General features: G+C 53.2%; 4 protein-coding genes across 4 annotated transcripts; all 4 read left to right on the top strand.

Annotated features, from left to right (window-relative positions):
• Positions 1-265: 265 nt before the first annotated feature.
• Positions 266-820, top strand: LOC117194556 (protein tantalus-like). The gene has a single exon (XM_033399103.1). The coding sequence runs from the start codon at positions 266-268 to the stop codon at positions 818-820; it is 555 nt and encodes a 184-aa protein (XP_033254994.1).
• A 308-nt stretch (positions 821-1,128) lies between these two features.
• LOC117194749 lies at positions 1,129-2,827 on the top strand. The gene is made up of 3 exons (XM_033399250.1): positions 1,129-1,216; positions 1,579-1,797; positions 1,884-2,827. Exon 3 carries the CDS (start codon positions 1,931-1,933, stop codon positions 2,483-2,485), a length of 555 nt encoding a protein of 184 aa, XP_033255141.1. The 5' UTR covers positions 1,129-1,216; positions 1,579-1,797; positions 1,884-1,930; the 3' UTR covers positions 2,486-2,827.
• Positions 2,828-4,577: 1,750 nt separating this feature from the next.
• On the top strand, positions 4,578-5,494 carry LOC117194682. Its single transcript, XM_033399193.1, has 2 exons — positions 4,578-4,671; positions 4,726-5,494. The coding sequence occupies exons 1-2, from the start codon at positions 4,635-4,637 to the stop codon at positions 5,322-5,324; spliced, it is 636 nt and encodes a 211-aa protein (XP_033255084.1). The 5' UTR covers positions 4,578-4,634; the 3' UTR covers positions 5,325-5,494.
• Positions 5,495-5,619: 125 nt separating this feature from the next.
• Positions 5,620-7,329, top strand: LOC117194798. Its single transcript, XM_033399284.1, has 2 exons — positions 5,620-6,301; positions 6,388-7,329. The coding sequence occupies exon 2, from the start codon at positions 6,435-6,437 to the stop codon at positions 6,993-6,995; it is 561 nt and encodes a 186-aa protein (XP_033255175.1). The 5' UTR covers positions 5,620-6,301; positions 6,388-6,434; the 3' UTR covers positions 6,996-7,329.
• Positions 7,330-18,999: the final 11,670 nt, after the last annotated feature.

Genomic DNA, 18,999 nt, shown 5'->3' with positions numbered 1-18,999 from the left:
GGCTCACACCCCAGCCTCTCAGCCCCTCCCCTGTGGAGCACTGAGAGCCTTCAACCCAAAGAGGCTCGTTGCTCGTTGCTCGTTTGAGAAGTCGAAAGGTTTACCCAGGAGACGGAAAAAGATACGAGAAATGCCTGCAAAGAAAAAACTTGAAGGCAAAGCTAAAGGTAAAGAAAGTACTCGGACAGTCGTAACTCATTTCTCATTTCGTCTCATTTCAGCCGGGAGTATACCGGGGGATACAGGATCTGTGGCAACCGCGACTATGGTTCGGCGCCAAATGCCGCCGCGCGGCTGCAAGAGCAAGAGCCAGAGCGCCGCCAGGCCCAGTCTTAGTCCCAGCCGCCTGGCCAAGAAGCCCAGCCTGACGCCGACCACCGGTTCTCAGGCGCCATCGCAGACCATCGCAAAGTCGAGGCCCACCGGTCTCGAGACGATTTTTGAACGGCCCGGCAATGAGGACGACGGACCCACCAGCAGCCATGCCGTGGCATTCGGCGAGTGCCAGCGCCGCGTCCTCGCCCTGGGTACGGGCGAAAAACAAAGAACCCTGTCGCAGAAGAGCTGCCTGAAGGTGCGCAACACCTTGGGCGAACGCAGCACCCGGCACATGATGACACTGCGGGCGTCCCGCACTACTTTGGACAGCGTAATGCTCGGGGGCTCGGACGATGAAGGCGAGTCGGTCGGAGTCGCTCCCGCAGTCGCTCCCGTAGCTGCTCCCGAAGTCGTTCCCGCTGGAGGAAATGCCGGTACAAATCAGCCGGCACCATTCGTGCTGCGCACCAGCAGGAGGCTCAAGAGTCTGCCTCCGTTTTAGATTGTTGCACCTTCCACCCTCCAAATGAAAGAAAAAGAATAAAGAAAAGAAAAGCAAAGAAAAGAAAAACCCTCTACAGAATGTCTCTTTTGCATTCATTGTAAATTGAAGCGCCTCTTTCGGCGGAACCTACCCCAAGAGCGGAAAGCGGAGATCAATTAGAATTGTGAACCCCAAAGCGAGCGATTGATACGATACACTCACGAGTACTCATGCCCAAGCCCGATTACTCTGTCCAGCATCCACATCGGGGAATCAACATAAATGGGTGGCTCCGCGGACGGTGTTCCAGCAGTCGCGCTTGGGCGGTCCGAGTGAGCAGTAACGGATCTTCTGCAGAAATCAGTGCATAGATACAGTATCTGAAGGATCAAAGTGTTGAAAATCAATTAAAAGGTGATCATCCATCCCACGACAAGGAGAGGGGGCAGGGGGCGAATGGCGCCACACAGATTTCTGTACGGGCCTCTGAAAGGGAATCGAATCGAATCGCTCCAAATTGGCGTTGGAATGTCCAATAATAAACGGTAGATTCTATTACTCGTTAACCCCGCGGGTCAATGAGAGAGAACTATGGCAAAAGATACAAAGTAGCTGATGTACCCTTGCCACAGCCACAGATACAGATACATGCCTCTGAGAGTGTGGCAGTAATTGAATTAACCTTTGCGTGCCGTCTGTCTCTGTCCGTGTCTGTGAATAAATCGCGGGTCTTTGCTCGAGTAACACTATTCCTCCGTCCTTCGTCGTACCGACAGATGGACGAGGCTTCTGGCACGACGACAACCGATGGCAAGTCCCTGGATGAGGCGCCGGTGGCCGCAGGACTGGAGCCCACACAGCCGATCGGCTTCCTGCAGCTCTTCCGCTTCTCCACCTGCGGGGAGATCGCGTGGCTCTTCTTTGGGTTCCTCATGTGCTGCGTCAAGGCGTTGACCCTGCCCGCAGTGGTCATCATTTACAGCGAGCTCACAGCAGTGAGTACCGGGCACAGATACTCCCGCAGATGCAGATTCAGATACTCCAACCACAATCTCTCTCCCTTCGATTCTCGATTCCGTAGCCCTCTCCGCTGCCACGAACATCACCACGCTGTCGTTTCCCTTCACGATGGCCAACAGCAGCGGCGGCGGGTACACCATTCCCACGGGGACCCTGAGCATCCTTCCCATCGCGGCGAACGCCCAGCTGCCGACCATCACGACAACGGCCAGTGGCTACGAGCCCAATGACGTCATCACCACGATCCCCGTCTCGCTCTCCATTCAGCGCTTCCCCTCGTCCCTGTCCATCGTGGACCTGGCCCAGGAGCAGGACGGCTACAGCAACAGTGGCTCCAGTAACGGCATGACCGTGGGGCCGGGTGCGGGCGGCGGCGGCGGCATCACCACCACGGCCCTCCTGTCCGTGAAGCCCCTGAACAGCAGCGGCAACGGCAACATTTCGCGGAACAACAGCTTCAGTCTGAGCTTCAACCTGCAGGACCCCACAGTGCGCTCCTCGGTGCGTTCGGCAGGAGCCCCCACAGTGGATACAGTGGTCAACTCTTCATCCGGTGGCACGATCGCCCTGCCCCAGAGCGGCGCCACGGCAACGGCCACGAGTGCTACCTCAACCCTCGCCAAAAACAGTCCCGAGGCCAAGACAGGAGAGGTCTATGTCTGAGCGGAGGAACAGGACACCTATTCCGACCCATCCACTGGATTATAGCTTTCGTCGTAGGTTTAAGCACCCCCTTCCAGAACCACTGATACGATATTATCATCTAGGAAAGAGAACAAAACAAGAGTAATCCTCTCTTCGGATTGTACATACATATGCACACATCAATATACATACATATATAGCCCACAGACGATATCGTATCGTAATGGATCGTATCGTACGGCACACGCGAGTCTTTCTCGATAGTTGGGCGAATAAATTACGAATAAAATCTTTACCAAGAGAATCTCCATTATATTACCCGTGCAAACATTGGACCGTGTAAATACTTTGGAGCCCTCCCCCTCCCCCTCTCCACAAAAAACATAATATGTGATATGCGATTATTGTATGTGTTTTTTTTTTTTTGTTCAAGCTATTAAATTTGTGCATCTTTAGGATTAATGTGGAACCAATCCATGTAGAGGATGGTAGAAGAACACAGATCTAAGAAATTCTAGGCTCCTTTGTACAGATACAGATACAGTTACAGATGATCGACGAGGCAGATGAAGCGGTGTGACACGTCGGGCGACTAACGAGCCCCTTAACTTGTTTGCCGCCCAACTAAACTGTTAAAAATTCTTAATTAACGCCAATAAGGAATACATTAAAATGCCGACGTCAAGCCAAGCAGCCATTTTCCCAACTCGCCCCACACACATTCACATTCCCCTTCCCAACCACTTCCGACAAGCTTAATTTCCTCTTTTTCGCCAATGTAAATTAAAATTCTGTGCGCCACTAAACATATATTCAAATCACAAACCACAAAGAGAATCATAAAACACAAAGATTTCTTAAACCACACACAACTACTGTCAACGCGGCTTCGCCTGTGTAAAGTGCGGTGGTTTCGTCCACCGCACCCAGCTAAATGCGAAAATTGCGGCGGTTTAACAACTTCTGTCAACGCGGCTTCGTCTGTGTAAAGTGCGGTGGTTTCGTCCACCGCACCCAGCTAAATGCCAAAGTTGCGGCGGTTTAACAACTTCTGTCAACGCGGCTTCGTCTGTGTAAAGTGCGGTGGTTTCGTCCACCGCACCCAGCTAAATGCCAAAGTTGCGGCGGTACGCACCCATCCAACTACAGGGCCTATGCTGATGCTGATATGAGGATCAGCCTTGCGCCGCCACTTATATGAAGCCCGCTCCGAGGACGGGAACGGACTGAAAAGACGCAATCCATTGTAAAAGAAAACACATGTTAATTTTAAGTCTAGTGTTACCTTAACTTTCTTTACTCAAAATACTTGTATAAAAAATACCGAATACCTACCACTACTGTAACTAGTGTTACCTTCCCATTGTTCAGCCAAAAACACTGCAACTACATGTAAAATGTAAAATATGGCATGTATTATTTGAATTTAGTACATATACAAATAAGTAGACGGCGTATAGGAGCGGTGGCGCTGGAGTTCCTCGGCTGCTGTTTCCCCTCCTTGTAGCGTGGGTATTGGGATCGCTCTCGGCTACCATTTCCCCTTCGTGTGACAAAGGTATGGGATCGCTCCAGCCCTGGCTCTCTCTTGGCTGCGATTTCCCCTTCGTGTGACGTCGGTATTAATGCTAGTGATGCTCGTCGTGGTTCCTGTGGGATCTGGTTCCGGTGCTGCTCCCCCCATTGTTTTAAATGAAAAACTCTCTCTCAGTTTCGCGACGGCGGCCTCTCTCTCGGTCTCCCTTGTAGGCGTTGGCTTCGGGCTGGCCGGGAGAGTTTGTTGATCACATCGGCGTCACTGGTCGGAGTGGGAGAGATCCGACTATTCCCCTCTTCGTGGCTCTTGTTCTGGCTGCTGCTTCTCCTTCGTGTAGCGTGGGTATTGGGATCGCTCTCTCTCTCGGCTGCTGTTTCCACTCCTTGTAGCGTGGGTATTGAGACTCAATAGTTGAATTGTAAAACAAACACAAAAATGTACATAAATTAAATTAAGACATATACTGCCCACAAATATTAATAAAGCAACCGCGCTTGGTTGCTGGCGGCTCACACCCCAGCCTCTCAGCCCCTCCCCGCACTGAGAGCCTTCAACCCAAAGAGGCTCGTTGCTCGTTGCTCGTTTGAGAAGTCGAAAGGTTTACCCAGGAGACGGAAAAAGATACGAGAAATGCCTGCAAAGAAAAAACTTGAAGGCAAAGCTAAAGGTAAAGAAAGTACTCGGACAGTCGTAACTCATTTCTCATTTCGTCTCATTTCAGCCGGGAGTATACCGGGGGATACAGGATCTGTGGCAACCGCGACTATGGTTCGGCGCCAAATGCCGCCGCGCGCCTGCAAGAGCAAGAGCCAGAGCGCCGCCAGGCCCAGTCTTAGTCCCAGCCGCCTGGCCAAGAAGCCCAGCCTGACGCCGACCACCGGTTCTCAGGCGCCATCGCAGACCATCGCAAAGTCGAGGCCCACCGGTCTCGAGACGATTTTTGAACGGCCCGGCAATGAGGACGACGGGCCCACCAGCAGCCATGCCGTGGCATTCGGCGAGTGCCAGCGCCGCGTCCTCGCCCTGGATACGGGCGAAAAACAAAGAACCCTGTCGCAGAAGAGCTGCCTGAAGGTGCGCAACACCTTGGGCGAACGCAGCACCCGGCACATGATGACACTGCGGGCGTCCCGCACTACTTTGGACAGCGTAATGCTCGGGGGCTCGGACGATGAAGGCGAGTCGGTCGGAGTCGCTCCCGCAGTCGCTCCCGTAGCTGCTCCCGAAGTCGTTCCCGCTGGAGGAAATGCCGGTACAAATCAGCCGGCACCATTCGTGCTGCGCACCAGCAGGAGGCTCAAGAGTCTGCCTCCGTTTTAGATTGTTGCACCTTCCACCCTCCAAATGAAAGAAAAAGAATAAAGAAAAGAAAAGCAAAGAAAAGAAAAACCCTCTACAGAATGTCTCTTTTGCTCTCATTGTAAATTGAAGCGCCTCTTTCGGCGGAACCTACCCCAAGAGCGGAAAGCGGAGATCAATTAGAATTGTGAACCCCAAAGCGAGCGGTTGATACGATACACTCACGAGTACTCATGCCCAAGCCCGAGTACTCTGTCCAGCATCCACATCGGGGAATCAACATAAATGGATGGCTGCGCGGACGGTGTTCCAGCAGTCGCGCTTGGGCGGTCCGAGTGAGCAGTAACGGATCTTCTGCAGAAATCAGTGCATAGATACAGTATCTGAAGGATCAAAGTGTTGAAAATCAATTAAAAGGTGATCATCCATCCCACGACAAGGAGAGGGGGCAGGGGGCGAATGGCGCCACACAGATTTCTGTACGGGCCTCTGAAAGGGAATCGAATCGAATCGCTCCAAATTGGCGTTGGAATGTCCAATAATAAACGGTAGATTCTATTACTCGTTAACCCCGCGGGTCAATGAGAGAGAACTATGGCAAAAGATACAAAGTAGCTGCTGTACCCTTGCCACAGCCACAGATACAGATACATGCCTCTGAGAGTGTGGCAGTAATTGAATTAACCTTTGCGTGCCGTCTGTCTCTGTCCGTGTCTGTGAATAAATCGCGGGTCTTGGCTCGAGTAACACTATTCCTCCGTCCTTCGTCGTACCGATAGATGGACGAGGCCTCTGGCACGACGACAACCGATGGCAAGTCCCTGGATGAGGCGCCGGTGGCCGCAGGACTGGAGCCCACACAGCCGATCGGCTTCCTGCAGCTCTTCCGCTTCTCCACCTGCGGGGAGATCGCGTGGCTCTTCTTTGGGTTCCTCATGTGCTGCGTCAAGGCGTTGACCCTGCCCGCAGTGGTCATCATTTACAGCGAGTTCACAGCAGTGAGTACCGGGCACAGATACTCCCGCAGATGCAGATTCAGATACTCCAACCACAATCTCTCTCCCTTCGATTCTCGATTCCGTAGCCCTCTCCGCTGCCACGAACATCACCACGCTGTCGTTTCCCTTCACGATGGCCAACAGCAGCGGCGGCGGGTACACCATTCCCACGGGGACCCTGAGCATCCTTCCCATCGCGGCGAACGCCCAGCTGCCGACCATCACGACAACAGCCAGTGGCTACGAGCCCAATGACGTCATCACCACGATCCCCGTCTCGTTCTCCATTCAGCGCTTCCCCTCGTCCCTGTCCATCGTGGACCTGGCCCAGGAGCAGGACGGCTACAGCAACAGTGGCTCCAGCAACGGCATGACCGTGGGGCCGGGTGCGGGCGGCGGCGGCGGCATCACCACCACGGCCCTCCTGTCCGTGAAGCCCCTGAACGGCAGCGGCAACGGCAACATTTCGCGGAACAACAGCTTCAGTCTGAGCTTCAACCTGCACGACCCCACAGTGCGCTCCTCGGTGCGTTCGGCAGGAGCCCCCACAGTGGATACAGTGGACAACTCTTCATCCGGTGGCACGATCGCCCTGCCCCAGAGCGGCGCCACGGCAACGGCAACGGCCACGAGTGCTACCTCAACCCTCGCCAAACACAGTCCCGAGGCCAAGACAGGAGAGGTCTATGTCTGAGCGGAGGAACAGGACACCTATTCCGACCCATCCACTGGATTATAGCTTTCGTCGTAGGTTTAAGCACCCCTTTCCAGAACCACTGATACGATATTATCATCTAGGAAAGAGAACAAAACAAGAGTAATCCTCTCTTCGGATTGTACATACATATGCACACATCAATAGCCCACAGACGATATCGTATCGTAATGGATCGTATCGTACGGCACACGCGAGTCTTTCTCGATAGTTGGGCGAATAAATTACGAATAAAATCTTTACCAAGAGAATCTCCATTATATTACCCGTGCAAACATTGGACCGTGTAAATACTTTGGAACCCTCCCCCTCCCCCTCCCCCTCTCCACAAAAAACATAACATGTGATATGCGATTATTGTATGTGTTTTTTTTTTTTGTTCAAGCTATAAAATTTGTGCATCTTTAGGATTAATGTGGAACCAATCCATGTAGAGGATGGTAGAAGAACACAGATCTAAGAAATTCTAGGCTCCTTTGTACAGATACAGATACAGTTACAGATGATCGACGAGGCAGATGAAGCGGTGTGACACGTCGGGCGACTAACGAGCCCCTTAACTTGTTTGCCGCCCAACTAAACTGTTAAAAATTCTTAATTAACGCCAATAAGGAATACATTAAAATGCCGACGCCAAGCCAAGCAGCCATTTTCCCAACTCGCCCCACACACATTCACATTCCCCTTCCCAACCACTACCGACAAGCTTTATTTCCTCTTTCTCGCCAATGTAAATTAAAATTCTGTGCGCCACTAAACATATATTCAAATCACAAACCACAAAGAGAATCATAAAACACAAAGATTTCTTAAACCACAGACAACTACTGTCAACGCGGCTTCGCCTGTGTAAAGTGCGGTGGTTTCGTCCACCGCACCCAGCTAAATGCGAAAATTGCGGCGGTTTAACAACTTCTGTCAACGCGGCTTCGTCTGTGTAAAGTGCGGTGGTTTCGTCCACCGCACCCAGCTAAATGCCAAAGTTGCGGCGGTTTAACAACTTCTGTCAACGCGGCTTCGTCTGTGTAATCATCGGTATTGGCTGTGTTTGTTGCCGTTGGCTGATGTTGTTGTTGTTGTTGATGTGTTTGCTGCTGCTGCTGATGTTCCTCTGGCGGCGGTGGTGGGGGGGGTCCGCCTGTTAACATTGCTGTTAACAGGCATCGTCGTCTGGCTGCCGACGTAATCGTAGTTGTCGTTTTTGTGTTTGATGTCGCTGTTTGTGTGCTGATGTATGTCATCATTGTATTTGTGGTTGTGGTTGTGGTATTGGCTGTGTGCATTGCATTTGGAACCGCTGCTGTGGCCGATCGAGCGGGGTTTGTGCCATGGCTGTGGTTCGAGTTCGAACTCGCTCCCGAACGGGCACTCGAACACGAATCTTTTGTTGGCTGCTGTTCGTGCAGAGGCTGCTCGAGTGCCCTCTCGTACTGTCGCTGGTACGTGGTCGTTACCCGCTCTCTCTTTGCGCCTTCTCTCGCTCCTTGCTGTTTCCGGCTCTCTCCACACGATGCATCGGCATACGGTGCATCGATACGTGTCTGTGTGTGTTGGAGTGTGGGAAGCGGAATTATTGGCGCGCTTGGTACCCCTTGGCTTGGCTTGGCTTGACATTGCGGTGCTTTGGCTGACGCCGCTGCCGCTGCCGACGCCGCCAATGCCTCAAGCCGGCGACTACCGCTGCTGCTGCTGATGGTCTGCTGCTGCAGCTGCTGGCGTTCCTGGGTATGGACCGCCTCCACCCAGTCGCCGATCTGGAACTGCTACTGGCTGGTGAGATTGGGAATGGCCGCCCAGCTGTTGGGGCAGGGCAGGTCGGGGTCGGGGATGGGGCTTGTGGCCGTGATGGTGGTGTCGGCATGGTATGTGGTCCTCACATACCCGGCAATGGTGGCTGGAGCCGGTCCAGGAATTGGAGGAAGTGCCTCCAACCAGGTGGCGGAGTCGGTGGATTGGCGTCTCAGTATCGCTGCGTTTGCCACGGTGCCGGTGGCTGCGCTGTCGGCGCTGGCTTCGCTGTCGGCGGCGCTGTCGGAGCTGGCAGTGGAAATGGCTGATTTGGGGCGATCCCTGGCTGTGACGCCGTGTGGTCCTCGTCGTCGTCGTCCTCTTCTGGCAGTGGATCCGCGTGGCATAGCTGCGCTGGATTGGCTTTGGTTGGATTTGGTAATAAATTTTTCAACCGACGCGAGTGGAGTTTTTGTCAAGCCAAATTATTCACACAGTTTTTTATTTTTTTTTTTCAATATATACCCGCTTTGGGTTGAGCGCTCTCAGTGCTCCAGCAAGGGAGGGGCTGAGAGGCTGGGGTGTGAGCCGCCAGCAACCAAGCGCGTTGCTTTATTAATATTTTGTTGGGCAGTATATGTCTTAATTTAATTTATGTACATTTTTGTGTTTGTTTTACAATTAAACTTTAAACGACACTTCAAACACACACTAGTACATTTGATGGCACAATAAACTTTACAAACATATAATACTGCAGCAACGAAACACTTGTAACCTCGAAATAGGCCCGCAGCCAGCAGGGGGGGGGGGGGGAAGGGAAAAAGAGAGAGACACAAAATATTCGGCACTTTGACGGAGGGACTAAACTAAACCTCGAACACGTCTCGACTCCACAACGTTCACGACACGACTTTTTGTTTGGACAGAGACCCAGACTCGAGACCACTCCACGATCGGGGCAAAAGGCTCCAAAAGTACGAATTGTCAAGAGGGGGGAGAGGACTCGTCAAGTGTGTGTAATAGTGTGTCAAGTGTGTGTGTGTGTGTGTGTGGTGTGAGTCAAGAAAGTAAAGTGGGGCCACGCTCGAAAGTATGCTGTCTCTTCTTTGTAATTCTCCCTAACTTAAAATTTGATTTGCAATCCCCTGTGAGTTCGTCAACTTGATGTTTTGTTGGCTGTAATGCGGTGTGTGGTCTTCAGTCCCCTCTACTACCCTTGCCGCCTGCTGAGGGCAGACGACTAGGAATGTAGCATGTACATGTGGGCGGGCAGTTTATAGGGGGCGTAATTGTTTTATTCGAAGACTAGCATTTTTGGCTCAATTTAGGCCGTAGTGATGGTGGTGTGGCGGCAACTGATGCTGATTTGAAAGTCGATTTGAAACCGATAATCAATTGTCAGCACCGTTGCCGCCGAAGATTTTTATCACAGATTGTAATATTTTTGTAGTGGGGTGTCGGAGAACCGCACTAATTACGAAAATAACAATGGGGGGGAAGAAGGGGTTAAAGAAATGAGATCGAAAATTCAGAAAGTGCAGTGTTGTAACACGTAGTCAATTGAGGAATAGATAAAGAGAAACAGGTAAACAATGCAGGTGCTTTGCGTGGAAAATAAGAGGAAATACACTAAAATAAAAAAGAGACAAGCACTTGCAGAAATAACAATGTGATAGCTACTGTTGCCCACCCTCGGGTCATTCTGCAGCTTGTCCAGAATGGGCATAATGTCGGGGACAGCTGGCAGAATGATGGGGGGGGGGGAATAATTGTTGTTGGTTGGTGCTGTCGCTGCAGCATCCGAATTTGTCTGGCATTGGGCATACTCAGGGAGGGCAGCTGGAGCAGCCCAACGCCGCCGCCGCTGCTGCTGCTGTGGGTTCCTGTGCCGCAACTACTAGTTGCATTTGCAGGTGAGTGAGGTAGAGCTAGTGTCCGTCCAGATGGATTCCCTAATGCAGCACTAAAATGCATAACTAGAGCCCATCCGGAAGCATTCGCCACAATGTACACCCAGTGCCTAGCGGAGCGGACAGTCCCACGAGCATGGAAACGGCAAAGGCTGGTTCTGATACCCAAGCCAGGCAAAGAGCTCAACGACCCATCGTCATACCGGCCGCTGTGCATGCTGGATACCATGGGCAAGATTTTCGAGAGGATGGTATGTAACCGACTGGAGGCGGAACTGGCTGAGCGTCGCGGACTTTCCGACCTCCAATTCGGGTTCCGCAAGCAGAGGAGCACCACTGACGCCATCGAGATGGTGACAAACCTTGCCAGGGAAGCCATGGCAGGAACGCGATGGGCTGGAGGCGACAAAAAGTACTGCCTAGTATGTACACTAGACGTACGAAACGCCTTCAACTCTGCCAGCTGGTAGAGCATCCTAGAGGCCCTGACCAGGAGGGGTATATCTGAGCAAATCACACGGACTCTGCGAAGCTATTTCACGGACCGCGTCCTGATCTACGACACGGAAGAAGGAGCAGAACATCACCAAATCACCGGAGGCGTCCCACAGGCCTCGGTCCTAGGGCCGATACTGTGGAACGTGACGTATGACGATATCCTGCGGCTTACATTACCGGAAGGGTGCACCCTGGTGGGCTTCGCCGACGACATAGCACTGGTGACAGTGTCGAAACACGTAAGAGACGTAGAGGAGAAAACCAACGTAGCAGTCGGGATGATACCACTATCATCCCGACTGCTACGTTGGTTTTCTCCTCTACGTCTCTTACGTGTTTCGACACTGTCACCAGTGCTATGTCGTTGGCCTGGCTCGCAGCCAACGGGCTAGCATTGGCGGAGAAGAAGACGGAGGCTGTGCTAATGAGCAGCAGAAAAAAGGTCGAGCAGGCATGCGTGAGAGTCGGTAGCACGATCATCAGGACCAAGGGTAATGATGGACCAGAGGCTGAACTTCAAGGCCCACCTGGAATACGCCAGCGCAAAAGCGACTGCAGCAACGGCGGCCATAAGCAGGATGATGGCCAATACAGGGGGACCACGGCAGCGTAGCAGGCAGCTCATCGCTGGGGTGGTCACCTCCATAATCTTATATGGATCAGCAGTGTGGGCACCAGCAATGATGGTTTCCACATACAGCAGAGACTGCAGAAGCGCATACCGACGCTGTGCCCTGAGGGTTACATGCTGCTTCCGGACGGTGTCTGAAGACGCCGCACTTATTGTGGCAGGCATGGTCCCACTGGATCTCCTGGCAGCTGAGCGGCAGAGCGGAGTGGAGGTAGCCAGCGAGCGGCGAGAGCGCACTATAGCCCTGTGGCAACGGCCCTGGGACCAAGCGGCAAAAGGGAGGTGGACCAGACGTCTCCTTCCCCAGCTTAGCCCATGGCTGCGAAGAAGGCACGGCCAAATGGACCATTATTTGGGCCAACTGCTGACGGGGCATGGCTGCTCCAAGCAGTACCTGCATCGCTTTAGGCATGCTGACGACCCGTGTAGCAGCTGCTGCGGGCCTGGAGTCGACGAGGATGCAGAGCACGTCTTCTTTGTATGCCCCCGCTTCTCGCAAGAACGAACGAGGCTAGGGGAGACGCTTGCAGAAGTGAGTGTGGACACCCTCACCGACCAGATGCTAGCCGATGAGCAATCTTGGAACGCGGTCGCCTACATGGCAGCAAGCGTGATCAAGGAGCTGCGCAGGCTGGAGCGAAGCCGGACAAACTAAGCCAGAAGGATGACCCCACAGCCCGCACCGCGAAGTAATGCCTAGCGGCAGTCCCGCGGGAGCAAAATCGGCCAAACGACGACTCCGGGAAAGTACCAACCAACAGGCAAGCAAATCCCATATCCCCCTAATTCAAAACCATCCCTATCATCACCAACAATCAAACCAGCAACAACATCAGCGGACAATTACACAAAATGCCCCTGCCCCCGCCCCTGCCCCTGCCCCTGCCACTGCCACTGCCACTGCCACTGCCAATGCTCCACTAGCTTTTCCGATCTTCAGCTTACCCGTGGCTTCCAGTACTTCTCTGGCAGTGATGATGGTGGTGGTGTCCCTCAGGCTAGCTCCTTCTAGCCTAGCTTCCTCTTGTAAGGGTGGTTGTCTAGGGAATAGGGTGCCGACTATCTCTCTCATATGCACCGGATCCTTGGGCATAGGCTGTCTGTTTAATCTCCCCATGACTAGTTTGTATGCTCCACCAAAAGGTTCCGCATCGGCCGCATCGCAGAGCTCCTTGAAGCATTTGAGTTTGCTGCTTCTGATGGCCTCCTTCAGCTCTTTTCTTTTGGCCTTGAATGCCGCGCCATTTCTGCCAAATTGGGCGGAGCCTCTTGCTCGCTGGTAGGCACGCCGAGCTGCGCAGCACTCCCTCCTGGCCTTGGCAATGTGCTCATTCCACCACGGTACTGGCCGGTGCCTGCTTCCTCCGATCTTTCTTTTTTTCATGGCTGCATCACAGGCCGCTTTGACGGTCCTGTAAACGGCAAGCGCGGATGCTTCAGCATCCCCGGCGGCGCTTAGGTTTTCTGCTGCCGAGAGGAGCGCGGCTCTGCTCAGGCTTTCCTCCTTGTACCCGGCCTGGAGCGCCCGCTGTATCCTTGTTGTGTTCCTGGGTGCAAAGGTTTCCGTCATTACGGCTAAGTGGTCGCTATGGGTGTAAGCACTCAGCACTTGCCACTTCGCGTGGCGTGCGAGCTCTGGGCTTGCAAAGGTGAGGTCTATAATAGACTCCCGCCCTGCTTTGCTGAACGTTGGTGTGGTTCCTGTGTTGAGGAGACAGACGTTCAGGCTTGCAAACTCGTCCAGGAGCGATGTCCCACGGGGTGTGTTCTTGGCGCTGCCCCAAGTCGTGGCCCAGGCGTTAAAGTCGCCCGCTATCAGGACCGGCGATTTGCCTCGTGCGTCGTTAGCGATGTTGCTGTTGATCGCCTCATACTCCTGCTGCGTGAACCTTGGTGCTATGTAGCAGCTGTAGACAAAAGTGCCGCTGTGCTTAGCTCTCACATATCCCACTCTGGATGCTCTGTGGGTAAGCTGGCCTGGTTGTGGGCCACAGCTCCAGATTGCTGCTCCTCCGTCTGAGCTTTGCTGCCAGACTCCTTCGTGTTTTTTGCCGTACGGCTCGCTGAGTAGCGCTATGTCGATCTTCTGCTCCAGGACTGTTTGCGCCAACAGATCCTGAGCAGCTCGGCAGTGGTTTAGGTTGAGCTGCAGGAGCTTAACCATCAACCAGTTTTGCTAGTGCCTTCTTATACTCAGGGCAGCTGCGGCTGAGGGCCGAGTGGGCTGCTGAGCGGACGTCTCCTGGCTTGCCAGCGCATAGTATGCACATTGGCGGGTTGTTGCACTGGTTGTGCTTGTGCCCCTCCCCACCACATTTGTAGCATGCATTGCTTGACACAGGCCGCTTGGATCTGCACCTGGCTGCAGTGTGTCCATAGGCCATGCACTTGAAGCAGCGGGTTGGCGCAATCCGTTGCCGCACGCGGCAGACAACCCAGCCGATTCGAACTTTTCCGAGCTCCAGGAGCTTCTTTGCGAGTGCGTGCTGAAGGTTCAGCGTAGCTACCTGCGTTGCGCCATATGCTTTCCGCATGTACGGCACTGCTCCTTGTGTTAAGTCGCCGTCGATCGCTGCAGCTATGGCCTCACATACCTCGTCGCCTGTCGTGAGCTCGTCTATGTTGAGTACCTCAACCGCGACTGTCTCCTGCATGGCCTTCACGGCTGCCTTGTTCCCAAGCGCTGCCTGGATGGCCATCTGCAGCTCCTGGGTGGCGGGGTCTGAGGATTGTTGCATCCTTAGAAGCAGCTCGCCCGAGGCTGTCTTCCTGATGCCCTGAACCTTGTTTTTGAGGCTCTGGAGCGTTGGTGCTGCCTTCACCAGTTTGAGGATGTCGGCGTATGATGCCTCCTCGGTGCATTTGACCAGCACTGCGTCTGGTCGGCCTGTCTGCTTGCGTTTCGCACGCCTGCCTCTCACCTCACTCCACTTCTGTGTAGGGTTGGTGTCTTCCGCCTTGCCGCACTGCATCTTGGTTTCCTCTTGTCGAGTGGCGTCAGCTTGGTGTCCTTGCCTGGGCCTTCCGCGCGCGCTCTTCTCCTCAGTTCGGGGTTTTGCTTCGCTCTTGTGGGCTCCTGATGCCGTTTGCGTCGCCTTAGTCGCACTGGGCTTGGTCATCCTGGGTGGGGGGCCAGTTGGGCCTGCAGTGTGATCATGGCACTGGCATCCTCCTGGCGCTGCCCTTTTATCCTCTGGCGCCTGCAGATGGGATTTGACTTCCACTTGCAACTCCTTCATGCGTGCTACCATCTTCTTGATGGCCATGTTGATCGACCTCTGGCCCTTCTCGTTCATCTGGTAGAGTAGGTCGTCCAGGATTGCGCCAATCTCGTCTATGTCCTGTAAGCAGTTCCTGCTTCGCTTGGGGGGGGGTTTTTCTCCCGCTACTCGATGGTGTAGGGGGTCCCTCGGCCTCTTCAGAGTATCAGTGCCCTTGCCGCCGTCCTGCGTGGCCCCACTGGCAAAGCTGTGCAACGACCTCTGCTTCATTGGCGGTGTTAAAGCTGCTTGTGGCGGTGTTCGGGCCCTTGGCCACCATTGCTCCTTGGCTTGTAGCGAATTTTGCTTCGTCGGCCAAGTGTGCCACCGGCGAAGCAGGATTCGGGGGAACATCTCTCAGGGCCTCCAGGGTCCGCGCCCCGGCCACGGGATTCCTCCACGCGTGTGAATTTGGGATGGAACTTATGCGTAGGTGTATGTGCGGTTTGCAAGTGATCCCGCCTAGGAGTTAGGCAGTACCTTCCCTCAGGTGCGGTCGCTGACAGAAGCTAGCTGCTGTGGGCGCAGTTATCCTTCGCAGCGGGCTCTGTCGAGGGCTGGATGCTTTGGCACCTAGTGCCCCTTCACCGCACTGCAGTCGATCAGCTGGTTAGTGGCCTGCACTATCCAGCCCTGGTACCCCAGTCGATCAGCTGCGAGGCCTGGAGTGAAGAAGAAGAACGGGAGAACCGGCCCAAAGGAGAGAAAGGATGAAAAAAGGTGGGAATCTCCAAGTGACGAGTGAAAAGCGCCGTCCAAAGCACTCACGGTGGGCCCCAGCGCCCCTGGCCCCTTTGGGTGACCGTGGAAGTGCAACGCGCAGCCCGGATCTGAAGCCAGTCGGGGTGAGACTCGATCCTCCCAGGTGAGCACGCGGTGTCAGCAAGAGCTTGAGCTAATTTCGGGTATTTTTTTCCAGGTATCTTTCGCGATTTGTCTGTGTCTCGCAGAGCAGCTGTTTGGCGCGTCCGCACTCGAAAAATTCGCGGGTGTGTCAAGTGTGTGTGTGTGTGTGGTGTGAGTCAAGAAAGTAAAGTGGGGCCACGCTCGAAAGTATGCTGTCTCTTCTTTGTAATTCTCCCTAACTTAAAATTTGATTTGCAATCCCCTGTGAGTTCGTCAACTTTATGTTTTGTTGGCTGTAATGCGGTGTGTGGTCTTCAGTCCCCTCTACTACCCTTGCCGCCTGCTGAGGGCAGACGACTAGGAATGTAGCATGTACATGTGGGCGGGCAGTTTATAGGGGCGTAATTGTTTTATGCGAAGACTAGCATTTTTGGCTCAATTTAGGCCGTAGTGATGGTGGTGTGGCGGCAACTGATGCTGATTTGAAAGTCGATTTGAAACCGATAATCAATTGTCAGCACCGTTGCCGCCGAAGATTTTTATCACAGATTGTAATATTTTTGTGGTGGGGTGTCGGAGAACCGCACTAATTACGAAATAACAATGGGGGGGAAGAAGGGGTTAAAGAAATGAGATCGAAAATTCAGAAAGTGCAGTGCTGCAACACGTAGTCAATTGAGGAATAGATAAAGAGAAAAAGGTAAACAATGCAGGTGCTTTGCGTGGAAAATAAGAGGAAATACACTAAAATAAAAAAGAGACAAGCACTTGCAGAAATAACAATACAGATAAGTAGTAGACTGGAGTGAAGACGACGGAAAAACAGGTAATAAAAGAGATACTACACTGGAACAAAGACGAGACAAAACAGGTACAATTGATTTACGTTTACAATTTTACAATAAACATAACAATTTAAAATAATGTCTATATCTTTTTCTATAATTACAGGGAAGACAAGAAACAGCGGAGCATCGGCCGGCATAGCAAAACACAATGCTTGTAAAGACATTGCGTTGCATACCGGCCGACCCCGTCGTCCCCCCTGGTCGTCGAAATTGGCGTCGTCCGAAGTCGTCAGAAGTAGGTGCAATTAGCACCTCGTCGTCGTTGTGGCTGTGGCTGCCCACAAGTGTTTGGTTACAAGTGTTTCGTTGCTGCAGTATTATCTGTTTGTAAAGTTTATTGTGCCATCAAATGTACTAGTGTGTGTTTGAGTGTCATTTAAAGTTGTATTGTAAAACAAACACAAAAATGTACATAAATTAAATCAAGACATATACTGCCGAAAAAAAAAAAAAAATATATATATTAATAAAGCAACGCGCTTGGTTGCTGGCGGCTCACACCCCAGCCTCTCAGCCCCTCCCCTGTTGGAGCACTGAGAGCCCTTAACCCAAAGCACCGCAATGTCAAGCCAAGCCAAGCCAAGCGGTACCAAGCGCGCCAATAATTCCGCTTCCCACACTCCAACACACACAGACACGTATCGATGCACCGTATGCCGATGCATGGTGTGGAGAGAGCCGGAAACAGCAAGGAGCGAGAGAAGGCGCAAAGAGAGCGGGTAACGACCTCGTACCAGCGACAGTACGAGAGGGCACTCGAGCAGCCTCTGCACGAACAGCAGCCAACAAAAGATTCGTGTTCGAGTGCCCGTTCGGGAGAGAGTTCGAACTCGAACCGCAGCCATGGCACAAACCCCGCTCGATCGGCCACAGCAGCGGTTCCAAATGCAATGCACACAGCCAATACCACAACCACAACCACAAATACAATGATGACATACATCAGCACACAAGCAGCGACATCAAACACAAAAACGACAACTACAATTACGTCGGCAGCCAGACGACGATGCCTGTTAACAGCAATGTTAACAGGCGGACCCCCCCCACCACCGCCGCCAGAGGAACATCAGCAGCAGCAAACACATCAACATCAAAAACAACAACATCAGCCAACGGCAACAAACACAGCCAATACCGATGATATCCCATCCACCTCTGCTGCAGCGGCCCGTTCGCCACTGAAGCGCGTCCGCGCCGTGGTTGATGATGATGACGATGATGATGACAGTGATGTTATGGTTGTTGAGTTTGATGACGACGATGACGACGACAATTTGGATGCCAGTCATGCATCGGCCAAACGACGACTCCGGGAAAGTACCAACCAACAGGCAAGCAAATCCCATATCCCCCAAATTCAAAACCATCCCCATCATCACCAACAATCAAACCAGCAAAAACATCAGCGGACAATAACACAAAATGCCCCTGCCCCCGCCTCCGCCCCTGCCCCTGCCCCTGCCCCTGCCACTGCCAATGCTCCACTAGCTCTACCTCACTCACCTGCAAATGCAACTAGTAGTTGCGGCACAGGAACCCACAGCAGCAGCAGCGGCGGCGGCGTTGGGCTGCTCCAGCTGCCCTCCCTGAGTATGCCCAATGCCAGACAAATTCGGATGCTGCAGCGACAGCACCAACCAACAACAATTATTCCCCCCCCATCATTCTGCCAGCTGTCCCCGACATTATGCCCATTCTGGACAAGCTGCAGAATGACCCGAGGGTGGGCAACAGTAGCTATCACACCAAGCTCATCAGCCGCAATGGTGTCCGTATCCAGGCCCGCGACATGGCTACCAGGGATGCGATGACTGGCCACTACACACACTAGCACAAGAGTGACCGTGGGCTACGGATCGTCGTGCGAGATCTCCACCACTCCACAAGCACCCAACTAATAACAAATCAAATGGCCGAACTGGGCTATTCAGTTAAATTTATTAGAGCCATTAAAGCGAGATCCGATGGACAGCCACTCGACCAGTTCGAGTTGGAGATAGCCCCCAAGCCGGATGAAAGCCACCACGATGTCCTCCAATTACCCCAGTTGGGCAACCAGTTGTTGATCGTTGAGAGTCAGGCCAAGCCGATGGACCCAGCCCAGTGCCACAGATGTCAGGCTTTTGGGCACACCCGCACCTACTGCAGGCGTTCATTCGTCTGTATGAAGTGTGCGGGTGCCCACGCGTCCACGGCATGTGCCAAGCCAAGGGCAGACGCCCCTAAATGCGCCAATTGCCAGGGCGCCCACATCAG

This window comes from Drosophila miranda, assembly GCF_003369915.1.
Source record: "Drosophila miranda strain MSH22 chromosome Y unlocalized genomic scaffold, D.miranda_PacBio2.1 Contig_Y3_pilon, whole genome shotgun sequence".
NCBI lineage: Eukaryota > Metazoa > Arthropoda > Insecta > Diptera > Drosophilidae > Drosophila > Drosophila miranda.
Note: the sequence above shows the minus strand (reverse complement) of the source record. Positions and strands in the feature narration are given on the sequence as shown.

What these genes read in the sequence shown, in the direction of transcription:
- LOC117194556 (XM_033399103.1), top strand. Translation starts at nt 266, where the DNA reads ATGGTTCGGCGCCAAATGCCGCCGCGCGGCTGCAAGAGCAAGAGCCAG.
- LOC117194749 (XM_033399250.1), top strand. Translation starts at nt 1,931, where the DNA reads ATGGCCAACAGCAGCGGCGGCGGGTACACCATTCCCACGGGGACCCTG.
- LOC117194682 (XM_033399193.1), top strand. Translation starts at nt 4,635, where the DNA reads ATGCCTGCAAAGAAAAAACTTGAAGGCAAAGCTAAAG. An exon ending in ACTTGAAGGCAAAGCTAAAG is followed by an intron (nt 4,672 to 4,725) that starts GTAAAGAAAGTA and finishes GTCTCATTTCAG; the next exon opens with CCGGGAGTATACCGGGGGAT.
- LOC117194798 (XM_033399284.1), top strand. Translation starts at nt 6,435, where the DNA reads ATGGCCAACAGCAGCGGCGGCGGGTACACCATTCCCACGGGGACCCTG.